Source organism: Acanthisitta chloris, unplaced genomic scaffold, assembly GCF_000695815.1.
Source record: "Acanthisitta chloris isolate BGI_N310 unplaced genomic scaffold, ASM69581v1 scaffold22820, whole genome shotgun sequence".
Taxonomy (NCBI): Eukaryota; Metazoa; Chordata; class Aves; order Passeriformes; family Acanthisittidae; genus Acanthisitta; species Acanthisitta chloris.
Window position 1 is genome coordinate 18,062 of NW_008652521.1, and position 14,021 is coordinate 32,082.

The following is a 14,021-nucleotide window of genomic DNA, read 5'->3' on the forward strand; positions in this document are numbered from 1 at the left end:
AGAAAAGACAGTTCTTCCTTCCCCACTGATGCACTGCAAAATTGTAACATTGGGAAAACAGCACTCAAGTATTACAACTATAAACTAAGGGTTTGAGCTCAGATATATTACTTATTATGATCATATACTATTAACTCAAAGTCAACACCTCTGCATTTTCTGTGAGCTGCTTAATGTTTTCAGATCATTCCCCAACTTCACTGATAACATGATAACCCAGTAGTTGCAGACCTGAGAGAGAACATAGTTGTTCAATATATTCATAAGTATTTATAATCTGGTGGTTAATATATGTAATTATTGGAAAAAATTAAATGGGAATTATTGAAAAAATGGAAATCTCCCCAATTAATTCTAAAAAGATGTCACTTTAAAGTGACAAATCATAGACCCCACCCCCCACCCCCCACTATGACCTGCATAGATCTGTGTGGGTAATCAATTTCAAACTGATTTTTTTGAAAGTGAGACTGCATTTTTTAAATGCTTATTTTTCTTTCTAAGTGCTAGATACCATTTTTGTGAGTTTCCATTCAGACTGATGTTTAGCAATGAAGCCTTGCACAGTAAGCCAGTTAGCTCACCTTTATTTCTGAAACTAGATGTGAACTTTTGTACAGGAAACTGGCCAAGTACACTAAAGCACATGCACAGGCTTTCAATTACTCCCTTGGTTTCCCTACTCAGATGTGCTTCAAAATATTAACAATGAAAAATAGACAAAATATTCTCAGGCTAAAAATACTGAATTGTCATCACAATGTCACATCTGACTCTTCATGGCTCATAACTGCTTTCTCATCAATTTTTAGTTGAAAAGAGCTGCAACTGACAAAGTAACTTATTTTTACCAATGTTACTGCTAGTCAGCTGGATAAGGACAACACAGGGTAGCTTGTCTGTCTTTGGAAACAGCCATGGGCCTCTAAGCTGCTCCCTCTTGCTAGCAAAGAGAAAATAACTGTAAAATACCTATAATTGTTTTATGATCTGAGCAGAGGATAAAGGGACACACAGAGATACTGTTAACAATAATCTGATTTGTATTTAGAAGGGCTTTGTAAAAACAAAATAGAGACAGCATAGCAATATAGAAAGGCAAAGGTAGCTGTGGCCCAGAAGAGAAACTGTCCTCTAAGCAGCCACTGAAGATACTTGGCAAGAGTTGCCAGGAGCATCAACAATATAGTATGGAATCTTAACCAATCTGACATATGGGTCTGGATTTAGACACATCCAGAGAAAATGTTTTAACATCTCTATTTTTCTCTTTACCCACACCAGTCAGTGTTGCTGGATCAGCAGCACCTTTGTCAGAAAGGATGGGGATACTTCCCCAGCAGCAGACACTGGCTCTTGTTCATCGGATAAATATTGCTCTACTGAACCAGTGACAATTTCTTTTAGCATTTTAACCTGATCCAGTTGTCCTATGGAAAGACATCTCTCACCTTCTGCATCTCCCTGTGAGCAATCCATGCTCCTTACTCATTCCAACAACATGGTCAACTCTTTCTGAACAAACTTGTAGGGATAGATTTAGACCCATGCACATGCAATGTATAGAACTGGAAAAAAAAGAAATCCTTATTTTATTTCAAAACCATCGAGGAGGAGGAGAGATTCTACATGTTGGATAAACAGAATGGACACTAAGGAGATTTCCTTTTTTTTTTCCCCAATATGGTTGTTAAATGCTTAAAATAGAGTTTCTGCAGTTAGAGAACAAGTTTCTTTTTAAAAATCACAATCTGTATCATTCATTACTAAATAAAGGTAAAATTACTTGTAAAGAACATGCATGTGTTGCTGCCAGAATTCCTGGTGTCCCACAGTTGGCCTCATCTTGCTTTCAGCAGTTTGCACTTTTGAAATGGGATGGAGGCTAAACCAGTTAGACTCTTGATGTCTTACCAAGAGTATCAGAGAGTGAACATTTTGACTCTGCAGGTCAGCAGCTTATTTATAAGCACCAAATGTCACGTGGTGGCAACATTTGGGACTGACTTCAGATGGCCTGTAGGTAGATGCCTGTACATTCAAGTGAAACACTCAATGACTTTTTACAGCAAAACTGTTCGGATATAACTATTTTCTGTAATGCAGTTGTATATTTGTAATTTTTGACTAGAAACTATTGGGTCACCTTTCCAAATACAGAAGTCTCCATTGTACTGCTATTGCCTCTAAAACACCAGTATGTTTTTCCCTTCCCTCAACCACAATTTGGAACAAAAGAAGTAATTTCCCAGTTTGATGGAGCAGTAACAGTTGAGACAATCATTTTACGCAGCTAAATTTATTCTCAGAACAGAGTACATTTAAATGTGGAGAAGTGGTCAACAGCAGGGAAAATTGTCCTTTTTGGTGTCAGTCAGGTGCTTTATGTAAAACAGCTCTGCTAATAACCAGTGGGTATGTTTCCTTCTTCCTTACTGCTGTTAAATCCAACCTGCTGCAGCTGATTGTACCACACAAGTTGTAGCAATGGGGTAATTAACCTGCCCTAGGAGGAAGTAATGCAGTTGATGGCAATGCCCGAAGGCTGAGTCCATACTGGCTGTTGAAATAATTAAGTTCTCTTTTCCATGGGTAATAATAATAATAACACTTTTAGATCATCAGTTCTGGGTAAATGATCTATGAAATGCTTGATAAAATTAAAAGAGATGTAGAACTCTTAGTGACAGAGAACATGTGTAAGCCATTAGATACTCCATAGTTTTTGTTCCTCTGTCACCAAAGGGCATATTGTTTCCATAGGCACAGGTGACTGCACAGGAGGTACATCACTAAAACCTCATTTTACTGTGAATGGATTCTATGCCCTTCCATGCAAGTTTTGTTATTCCCATTTAACCATGCTGTAAAGTGGCCTCTGTAGCCTTATATCTCCCACACCCCCTTGCTCCCCTTTAGGAAATGGTAAGTGGCTTAAATAAAACCTACAGCCAGCACTGCAGATTTCAAAAGAAAGGCTTTTATCTCTTAGTCATTGACTGTGAATATAAATTTCCTTGCTTCTGCAAGGGAGTGTTAATGACATGGCTGACTGACACATGATACTTACCTCTAAGTACTACTTGCATTGAAAATAAAAAAAAAAAAAAAAAAAAAAAAAAAGAAGAAGAAATTAGCTTTGCTTTACATGATTTTTCTACAGTCTTCAATAAAAATGTGACTACAAATAATTACAAAGCCTGCCCTTTTTTCAGGCAACCTATATAGTATACAGAGTGGAGAATGTTACAAGAGCACGTCCAGTAAAGACAATACATCAACATAATAATGCAGGATATTTCAGTAAAAATAGAATAAATAAAATAAAAATATTTTAAGCTGTATTTAACAGGTTAAGTTAGAATATGGCATTGGACATACAAGGCATAGTGAACATGGCTGCTAGCCTACAGAATCACTAGGAATTATAAAAAATGCATAGATAACTGAAGGGTTGCTATAACATCAACTACAACAGTGGCAGTGGCTCAAACACACACACACATCCCCAAACACACTTCCTTTTTGGCCATGGTAAAAAAGAGTGTCTGAATATATTGTTTAGCAAAGGATAACGGGCTCTGCAATATTAGGCTCTGATTCTGCAAACACCTGGGTGCATATTAAATCTTTTGGGGAATAAGGAGCTCCAACTGAAGCAAAAAGGCCACATACAGTCAGACCATTAAGCACACTACTTAAAATATTTGCAAAATGAACAACATCATGTTAACAGACATGAACCCCTTAAAACATACATTGCAAGTGACGTGTGGCTTTTCAAATACCTTTCTATCTCCTCCTCAGCCCTTCCTGCAATTGCACACAGTGCTAGTGAGAGCTAACCAGATGCTCACAGCCTCCACAACACCCATGTGGGATCTTCACACTGCCCTTTGCTGTGTTGGTTTGGTCAAAGAGAGTCTGCATCTCTGTTGGGGAGAATCAGCACTGTGCAGATGCAATGATAAAATGTACTAAAACTGTTAAAAATTAAGTCACTGTTGTATAACAGCTGCAAATCCCAAATCACGGTGTTTGCAGCTGGAACTTTAAAAAGACACTCTCAAAGTATTCAAATTTAAAATAAAATAAAATTTGAATCACAAGCACAATGACGAACATGGAAACTTTCTTCTCTTAACTTCACAACCCTCCCCTAAAGGTACAGTGTTAGCCACCACACTGAGAGCTGTCACCCCTGGAAGTGCTCCAGGCCAGGTTTTTGGTGTCAGTCAGGTGCTTTATGTAAAACAGCTCTGCTAATAACCAGTGTGTTATTAGCAGAGCTGTTTTGCTCTGTTTTCAACAGAGCAAACTGGTTGTACAGTACAGTACAGTAATTCAATGGTAGCTAATACTTGGTACCTATTCCAGTGTTGAAAACAGAGCAAAACTGGTTATTAGGCCAGGTTGGATGGGGCTCAGCACTTGGTCCAGTGGGAGGTGTCCCTGCCCATGGCAGGGGGGTTGGAACGAGATGATCTTTAAGGTCTCTTCCAACCCAAACACTTCTGTGAGTCTCAGATAGGAACTGAGTTTTTACACGTGGCAAAACCTGAGCCTTGAGAGGGGAACAATTGCTTCAGTGCCTGAGGTGGGGAATCGCAGTCATGAAGAGGTCTGAGATCAGTGGAGGATCAGCTCTTCAGAGGGAATTCTACAGAGCTAAATTGAATTACAACAGTTGCATAGCTAGCCTTCACCTGACACTTGCCCATACATCACACTGAGTTGAATGATTTTTCTGCATTTTTCAATGCAGAAATTTCTTGAATCATCGTTCTTTTCCAGTTGTATTCCTAAGTTACTTCGCCCAGGTGTTACCATTAGTTTCTTTAAACAAGGAAATAAAGAAAACGGTTTGTTTATAACAGTCTCTTGCATAGTAAAATAAAGAGTTATTGTAACAACAGCCTTGCCAATGTTCCTTGATCACTGCAGTATGACCAGATTTGCAGACTTGGGAGAGAGTTACAGTCTGGAACTTATCTATAAATGGAGGCTAAACATTTTTAACATATCATTGATGTTTCATTTCCACAGTTTGTACCAATCTGCAGGTCTAGAGAGAAGATGGCAAAGGGAGAGCCTGAAAATGCATTTCTGCATTTCAAAATGAGCCTGAGGTACAATTCTGAGGGGCAATACTGGGCTGATTTGTGAGGGGCTGTAGGTGTGTGAATCAAAGCAAATAGATGAAGCCCTTGGAGCAAAAGGATTAAAATCAAGTTGTACCACCTCAAGCACTATCCTGTTAGAAAACAACCCTCTTCTTATTATGTTACAAGAGCATTAAAAGTAAAACATTTAATGGAATTTTGGAATTAACAAGAAACATAGTTGTTCTTTTTCTGGCATGCTAAGTACTCAGCAACAGACTCTGAGGGGAAGGGAGAATTGTGCAACCAGACACTGAATTGAACATTTCATCAAACACTTGTATGGAAAAGGTATGGAATAGTTAACTCTCTATAACAGTTTTAAGACAATAAAATTACTAAACTACTTCTTTCTTAGTCCTGATTGGTTTGAGCCCTGCATGAGACAAGTGGTATTTTTGATGAATTAATGACAGATTTAGGAGAATAAATTTAACAGCCAACAGTTGCATTTGTATGTTTAAAGCTGAAAAGCTTCAGTGGATCACCTGCAACTCATTACTGAAAACACTTCTGGATCTTTCATCATTGGTTTGCTTTTAAACATGACTCTTCTCTAAGACCATAGATGTGTAACCAGAAGATGAAATAATGACACCATGATTCAAAAGCATGTCAGGGAGATGTTAAAGTGGTTGCTAGACCAATGCTGACAAACAATCTAAAACTAACAGGTGTAGTTCTGTAAAAAACCAAACTTGGTATTTAATCTACAGTAATTCAATGGTAGCTAATACTTGGTACCTATTCCAGTGTTGAAAACAGAGCAAAGTGCCGTAGGATTTAAGATTGGTTTGTGACAAATCCAGCTCAAGAAGGTGAAACTTTAACTCAGGCATCATTCACTCCAAGGACTTTAGCATGAGTTCACTGGGAGGGACGTGGCCATATTCTTTTTTTTTTTGTGTGTGTGTGAGTTTAGGTAATGTTCATGTATTTACAATCAAACAGACCTTCCATTGCCCATGATGTAACTCACTGACAGCAAAAAAATTATTCATGCTTCTTTTCATATCACACGATGGTGGCAAGAATGAGAGAACATGCTTGTCTAACATTGTTTCCATAAGGGTAAATTCTCTGAAGACAAAGCATCAGCAGTTGAAATGGAAGGCCAGACATCATCAGTTCGTTTTCCTTAGCGCAGCTACTGTTATCTTCAGTTAAGTGTTAGGAGAATCTTCTCTCTTATGCAGCTATGGCATCTCAGTGACTGGACGTTTCTGTTTCAAAGTGTCAATGAGAGACAACACTCCTCTTTTTACGTTAGTTGTAACTCTTCTAGTCACCGAGTCTGCAGGAGGTGGGGGCGGTCGGACCTTCTGCGAAGGAGGTCTGGCTACTAAGCACTTCTGATACCGTAACTGCAACAAAGCAGAAGCATTCTGCAATCATTACTGTGTCCTGTAATTTCACAGAGCATTTTAAATGCACTTTTAGTACTTCCTCATTAAATATAGTCAAACCTCTGTTTTGGCCGTCACAAAAAGCTCAGCTGAAGTTAACGGCACATTGGTCTGTCACCATGTGGGCACAAACTGCTCATTGGCACAAAACTGATAGAAAAACATACCAACAGCTGTTTGAAGACTGAAAAATAAGTTTTCTGAGTTCATCTACTCTTGAACAAAGATTATTTTCACTATATTGACACTGGATTGAATAACACAACTCCAAGAAAAAGATTTTTCCAGCATTATATGGAAATGCTTTTGCAGCATTTTGCCTTTGCAGGAGGTCACTTACCATACAAGCAGCTTGAACAGCTTCTGAAACGTTGCCTGCATTTGGTTCACACCAAAAAACGTGGCACTCAAAGTGCTGGTTTCCTGTATCCATAATGAAGGCAAACGTGTGAATGTCTTTGCCTACTCCCATGAAGGACAGGAACCGCACGCGACACTCCACCATGACCTCCTCTTCATTCTGGGCACGAACCAAATGATTGATCATTACTATTGCATATTCTGTGGAACTTTCACTTTTGATTAAATGGGAGGACACACTGATACAGCACTAAAATTCTTTCTTCTCTACCTGCATATACCAAGCATGCTCAGGCCTGGGCTGGACCTTCTCTTCTAGGATGCCACCAAGGCTTTGAGTGTTAGCACCGAGCATGTTGTGCATTTTAACAACTGCTTGTTTTGTGAAGAAACAAAACAACATGGCTATAATGACTCCAAAACATGCTCCCCCATCACCAGTATGTTACAGAGATGTTGGTTTAGTACTTCATCAAAGGACATATATAAAAGACTTCTTCCAAAGTTTCACTGTATTAATCTCTTTGGAAAATGCTCTACATTTTCTTTTGTCACACAGATTTTAATATTACTCTTGGCTTACATACCAAGAATGAGGTAAATACAGTTTGGAATTTACAATTGCTTCCTTAGGGCTTAACTTGCAACATTTTAGGCTCAAAATTCCTAGAAAGGACAACACTGAATTTAAGTATCTCATGAATGCTCATAATAATTTAATTCTGAGAACATGCTTGAAATGGTAAAGAAAGTCAAAGCTGGTATGAGCAGTAAGAGCCTCTGCAGATTCTGGAAAGAAATAAAATGCAAAATATGAATTCTAGTGTAAGTTAACCCTACTAGAGTTTCTGTGTTCCTGGTTTTCAACACTCCCACTAGGTCAAATGTGTTTTAAACAAGACAATTTGCCTTACTCTTTCATTGATGACTGTGACAGTAGCATCAGCAACATTCATGGTAACTGGCATCCAGTCATCCTTGCTGGAGGAAGCCATTAGACTTTCAATGGCACTGTTCAGAGTATCCATTCCTAAAAGAGCAGAAAAGGCAATAATGACAAAAAATGTAAACAATAACAAAATTTTTTATCTTCACTTAAGAGTACAGAAATCAGACTGTTTTGGACCCTTTATTAAAATGAATTTGATGATGGAAGAAGCATCATGAAGTTGTATTTCTTCATCTACAAAACCAAACCAGGTGCCTCTGGTGCATAAAAGTAACAGGATAGCATCTTGTTTAGCTGCTGCAAAATCAAACCAGGTGCCTCTGGTGCATAAAAATAACAGGATAGCATCTTGTTTAGCTGCTGCACCGTTTCAGTTCTCTAGGGCCCCTCTCATTAGTAGGAGAGCTCATATTCAGAAAAAGCTGTAGAAAGAAACTCTGCCTTCTTGGCAGCTCTCAAAATACTCTGGTTGCAAAACACACATTCAAATGAGGCTTTGAATATTGTATGTCTTCATGCCTGATTGGTATGACTGAAGCACAAGAGCTGCTACCCCTCAAAACTCATTCATTTACACTTGGCTAGCCAGAGTCCAGCCTTCAGGGTTTGTGCAAGGTACTCTGGAAGTCACTGAAGTATTACATACCAACAGGTTTAGCTACAGGCAGCATGCCCAGGTACTGGACGTGGAACTTCTGCACCAGTTCTGTCTTTGGTGTTGGGAAATCTACTGCATGGGAACAAAAGTCAATTTTGGTTAATCAGCATTCACAGCAGGGAAAACCTCTTTTATTTCATCAATAACATAGTACAGTTTACTCACTAACTGTACTATCAAGGTATTGCATTGATTAATACAAATTTGTACTCCTCCTGACAAGAACAAGCCTCAATAATTTCTAAAGGAATTAGGAATAAATTTGCATCACCTAACTTTGGTCTGCATTAAGAATAAGGTCACGTTACATTGCTGGTGTATTAAAAAACAGAATCTGAGACATACAGACCTAAGTTTCACTGCAATAACTATGTAAAATCAAGAATCTGCTTTTAACACCATCCTTGCTAATGTGTTAAACAGTTTACAAGTAATCAATACTACTGTCTGAGCAGTACACATTACACAGACCATTACACAAGTTGATGTATGGATTACAAGTTAGATACTGAGTACAAACTAGTAGATCCAGAAGCATATAACTCCCTGTAAAGTTAACACAAAATATGTTTGTTCTCCTGGAATACTTTCAAAATAGCAACTACTAAGGTATGACTAATGAAGCCTTGCAAAGGCAGTTTCCATCTACACACAGTAGAGTGCACAAAAGACTCTTCAGCTGGATCCATTTGCACCCCCTAGCCTCAGAAGTTGCTAAAATAGATGCTGAAACCAAGGAGAAGTACTCCTATGGCTCCCTCTGGATCCAAGTACTTAACTGGAGTATATTCTGTTTTTAAGGAAGATTTGGCCAATTGGTGCCATCTCAAGTCAGGAAGTATTTTAATTTGAAAAGGACAACGTGTCCAAGTAGCTACAAATAAATAATACTGCATTTGCATCATTTATACTTCAAAATAAAAGAATGCACAAGCTGACATAACTGAGCAGGAGTCCATTACTGTCAGCATAAGCAGAAACAAGTGTTTAATGTAACACAGGAACAAGTTACAGTCAGTAATTAAAAGACAGGATTACAATCCTGACTGCTCTACCCAACAGGCTCCCCAGAAACAAAACTCCTCTAACATAGGCCCATCCCAAGGACAGTAGCTGTAACACACAGTACCTTGCAGAGGAACTTCAAGGGTGACATTTGTCCTGTCTTGCAATGAGCTGCAAGCCATAGCTTTGGCATTCTTCCTTTCAGCCATAATCTGAAGGTGACAGTGATAATATGGAATTTGAAAAAATATTAGTACACCAGCAACTATAAATTTACTCCTATTACAACCCCAGTTTCTGAAATAAACCAGAAGCTACATGACTAAGCAGGTTATTCTTTTTAAATAACAACTTCAATTTTTCCTCCACTTAATTCACCATTCCTTAACTACAAAAAGAACTTGAGTGGTGTCCAAGCCTAGATGACAGATAGACAGAGGAGGAAAAGAAACCTCTTGCCTTTTCTGTCAACAGCAAAATTGCAGGGAGGAGTAATATAGCAAGAAATATAAATATTTAACACACAGACAAGACTGTTCATTATTCATATTCCTCTCCATTCTGTCTTCTGCTGTGTATAATTGTTTCCTCCATTTTTAAGTCTATTCTGGGTTTAAAAATCCCATGCAAAATACAATCTATTCTTCCCCCAAAATGTATAGTATTAGAAAAAGAGGAAAAAGCAAATCCAACCCACTTCAAAATAACCACTTTGGATGATTATTCCCTACAAGTATGTGACTGAGAAGGGATCCAGGGAAGCTAATATAGGTTTTCCAAAGCTCATGTATGAACCATTGCTATCTGCTTCTTTACACCATAACTGTTAATTGTAATTAAGTTATAAAGATAACTAGTATTCCAGCAGATGTCGCTTGGTCTAAAGATGCTTCTAGCAAATTTATCTCCCCCTTTTTTTAGGCTTCATATTCTGAAAGTATTTTCTGTTACAGGGACACATTCCTGCCCTCCCAATGAAAAACAATACACACTAGCTTAGGAAGAAACCCTGACTTGGCAAAGAGGCCCAGGGTGTCAGCACATGCCAAGTGCTTCTATGAATCAGGATCACATCTATTGCTGAATTAACTGTGTTACTGTTAGCTATGGTTTTAAGTGCTTAGTTGTTCTCTTATCCAAAATTAATGTCAGAAGTTTCATTTCGTGGTTACTTATGTGACAGCTGTATTCCCTTTCTGACATCTCTGTGTAAAGCTACCACAGCATTTACTTGATGTTGACCTTACTGGAGAAAAGCAGCTGTGGTACAGTACACAACTGACTACAGAGGGGAGTTTGGCATCACTGATTCCATTCACTAACACCAAGATAAAATGTAAAATGCAAAATGACAGGTATACAGTACATCAGTAGAGTTTTAAAACCCAAAGGTTTCCTAACTATCTTTTCTAGAAGAGCTGTGACTCATGAGCAGGGACAAGCTACACAGGGATAACTGACAATGTTATTCATCACCACAGCCCATTTTTCTTGTGGTGCAAATTGACATGTTTCAAGGAAAACCAAAATGAGCAGCATAATAATCTCACAAAGGGGGATGCAGCCTCAAATCCACCACAGCTTGACTAAAGAATAGAGTTTCAAGTAGATTGGCTAAACTGCCTCCCTAAAAAGTGGTTTCAGACTGCTGGTTGTAAAGGATGTGGTGCCTTGATATCACTGCATAAAATGACTGTACAGAGGACACTCATGATCATCCAAGAAGACCAAAACTAATAACCAGGGAATAGTGGCAAATCTGTAAGGCAAAATGACTGAAAAAATCAGTCCTCTCCAGCATTATGGACAACACTACCACAAGCAGAACTAAGATCCTTTAGTACTTGTAACTAGAGCAACTCAAACTCTCTCTTCTCCATGATTTTTTTAAAAAAAAAAAATACATTTAGCAACTATTTTCCTGTCTGTCTTGCAGGATAATACCATTGAATAACACCATTCAAACAAGGTCTGATTTATTTACAGAGTTTATTACCGTTTATTATTAACTGAAGCTCTGTGTTCTTTTTCCATTTTGAACCTGTGGCTTCTTTGTTATTCAAGAAAACCTTTGGTCTCCACACACACCTTCCATGTCATCCTCCTCACATCTAAATGTTCACACTCTTAGAATTCCCATCTACTCCCATCCTTTCCTTTACAAATTCTCTACACCATTTCTCATTGCCAGTGATATAAACCAAACTGTGTACAGCTGCTGATGACATGTATAAGGCTCAGGGGCCTCTAAAGGAATGCAGCTGACTTTAATTGCACTTGCCTTTGAGCAGATTTCGTGTAAACTGGTAGCAATGGCTTTTGCCGGTGTGTCACATCGAAACACATGACATTTCAGAATTCTGGTGTCTTTGTCTCTTGCCACATAAGCAAAGTCTCTGTGTAAATGAAATAAACAGATTAGAAACAAGCAATACAAATTATGGCATTAGAATGAATAGTATCTCCATACAGCAGGTCTTGCTTCAGTTTAACTGGTGTATGCCTCAGCTGACAAAGAATGGAACATGTCTTAGACAAGACTGATCTAAAAATGTACTAAACTGCTTAACCATGAAACATATATCTGAAGTTTGGTGCTTAATCTATACAATTGAAGACTTCATTAAGGTTTCCTAATCATGCAGCTTACTGAAGTTACAACCCCTAATTCCAAATGCAATTGTAAATACACACAAAAATTTACTCATATATTTTACTGAAGATGAAATAAGGAGAGAATTACAGATTAAAACAGAAAACCCATGCAGCTAAAAAAATCTAAGAAACGGAGTACAAGACTGTAGTTAGAGAAAAATAGTATTTCAAAGGACGGTATAAAGTGTTTAAAATATGCAGATAGTAATTAGAGATCTGGTTGCATAAGGGAGATGTGAATGTGCTGAGCTTTGCTCACACTAATTGCCCTAAATTTCTGACCTTATTTTTTCAAAAGTTAAATAAAGCTGCCCTACAAGAGATTTTTGCACTGTACTGGCTAGTCACCACAGCACAGTATGGCTTTCTAGCACAGCTGAAGGAACCATTATCCCTTGTCCTGTCACAACAGGCCCTGCTAAGAAGTCTGTCTCCATCTTTCTCATAAGCCTCCTTTAAGTTCTGAAAGGCTGCACTAAGGTCCCCCCAGAGACCTCTTCTCCAGGCTGAATAACCTCAGCTCTCTCAGCTTGTCTTCACAGCAGAGGCACTCCAGTCCTCTGATCATCTTCATGGCCCTCTTCTGGACCCTCTCCCACAGGTCCATGTCTTTCCTATGCTGAGGACTTCAGAGCTGGACACAGCACTCCAGATGAGTCTCAAGAGAGTGGAACAGAGGGGGAAAATCACCTCCCTTGACCTGCTGGCCACGTTTGCTTTGATGCAGCCTAGGACACAGTTGGCTTTGTGAACTGTGAACACACATTGCCAGCTCATGTCCAACCTCTCATCCACCTTGGCAGGGCTGCTGTCAATCCTTCATCCCCCAGAGTCTGTATTGATACTGGAGGCTCTTGTTGAAGAAATGTTGATGTCCCTACTGTTTGCAGTGAAGTCTCCAGGGTGTGGCCTGGAAAGCCCATGAAGCTGTGAGAAATGTCTCATCTTTGTGTCCTGTGGAATTTCACTCACTGTGAAGTCACCTTGTACAAGTGCCAGAAATGCCATTTCCTGCCCATGGGGATGTTGGTGGGTGCTGAGAAGGAGCTGCCAGGAGCATCTGGCCCAGGCCTCAGCTCCACAAGCACTGCCTCAGTACTGCAGCACTGCACATAACGCTGCTTTTGAGCCTCTGGCACTTGGTCCTGCTGCTTCTGTAAATATTTCTGCTTGTAATGGTATGCAATCATAAACAAGGCTGCGGAGCACATTTACAAAACAAAATGAAAACACCAACCAGTACATCAGTTTCAAGTACTAAGAGTTAATAAAACCCCCATGATGGTGTTTCAAACTCACATAGCAGTGTTTTTATGTACCTGAACAGCTTGAACACAGTAAATCAGCTAACCACATTCAGAGATTATGAACATACATAAACCTTTAGATGATCAGGACTTGTACATCTACTGAGACAGAGTATGAAATGTGACTTCTTCAGAACCCGTGGCACTGCATCACGCACAACCCTGCAGGCACCATCTGCTTTCAAATCATCAATCAAAATCAGCACACAAAGGATCCTTCCCCCTTCTGACAGTGCACAAACAGTACTACTGATTTCACTAATTCATGGAAGTCAACTAGATGCCTGTGCCCTCGCATGAGTGCCCTACATGGCAGCTGAGACCTGGAGATGGAGGTCCAGGCTGGTGGCAGTTGCTTCCCCCACTGCCAGCAGGAGCCTTGCAGCCTTGCTTTGGGCATTTCTAGGCATTGAGAAGACTCAGCTCCAAGTTTGCTCTCGGAAAAGAAAGGTATGTCTTCTGGGACTTCAGAGTACCTGCTTCCTGCAGCAACAACAAAGTAAAACTTGAGAAAAGCTT

The 14,021-nt window shown here is 39.2% G+C and overlaps 1 protein-coding gene across 2 annotated transcripts in view; it reads right to left on the minus strand.

The window, feature by feature from the left end:
- Positions 1-6,006: 6,006 nt before the first annotated feature.
- LOC103804999 (amyloid beta A4 precursor protein-binding family B member 2-like) overlaps positions 6,007-14,021 on the minus strand; it is a 19,043-nt gene continuing 11,028 nt past the window's right edge. For both annotated transcript variants that reach the window (XM_009077641.1, XM_009077634.1), the window contains 6 exons: positions 11,822-11,936; positions 9,665-9,752; positions 8,524-8,607; positions 7,843-7,958; positions 6,909-7,088; positions 6,007-6,526 (listed from right to left, as the gene is read on the minus strand). In XM_009077641.1, coding sequence (XP_009075889.1) covers positions 6,359-6,526; positions 6,909-7,088; positions 7,843-7,958; positions 8,524-8,607; positions 9,665-9,749 — 633 coding nt within the window. In that variant the 5' untranslated portion in view covers positions 9,750-9,752; positions 11,822-11,936 and the 3' untranslated portion in view covers positions 6,007-6,358. The remainder of the gene's footprint in view (positions 6,527-6,908; positions 7,089-7,842; positions 7,959-8,523; positions 8,608-9,664; positions 9,753-11,821; positions 11,937-14,021) is intronic.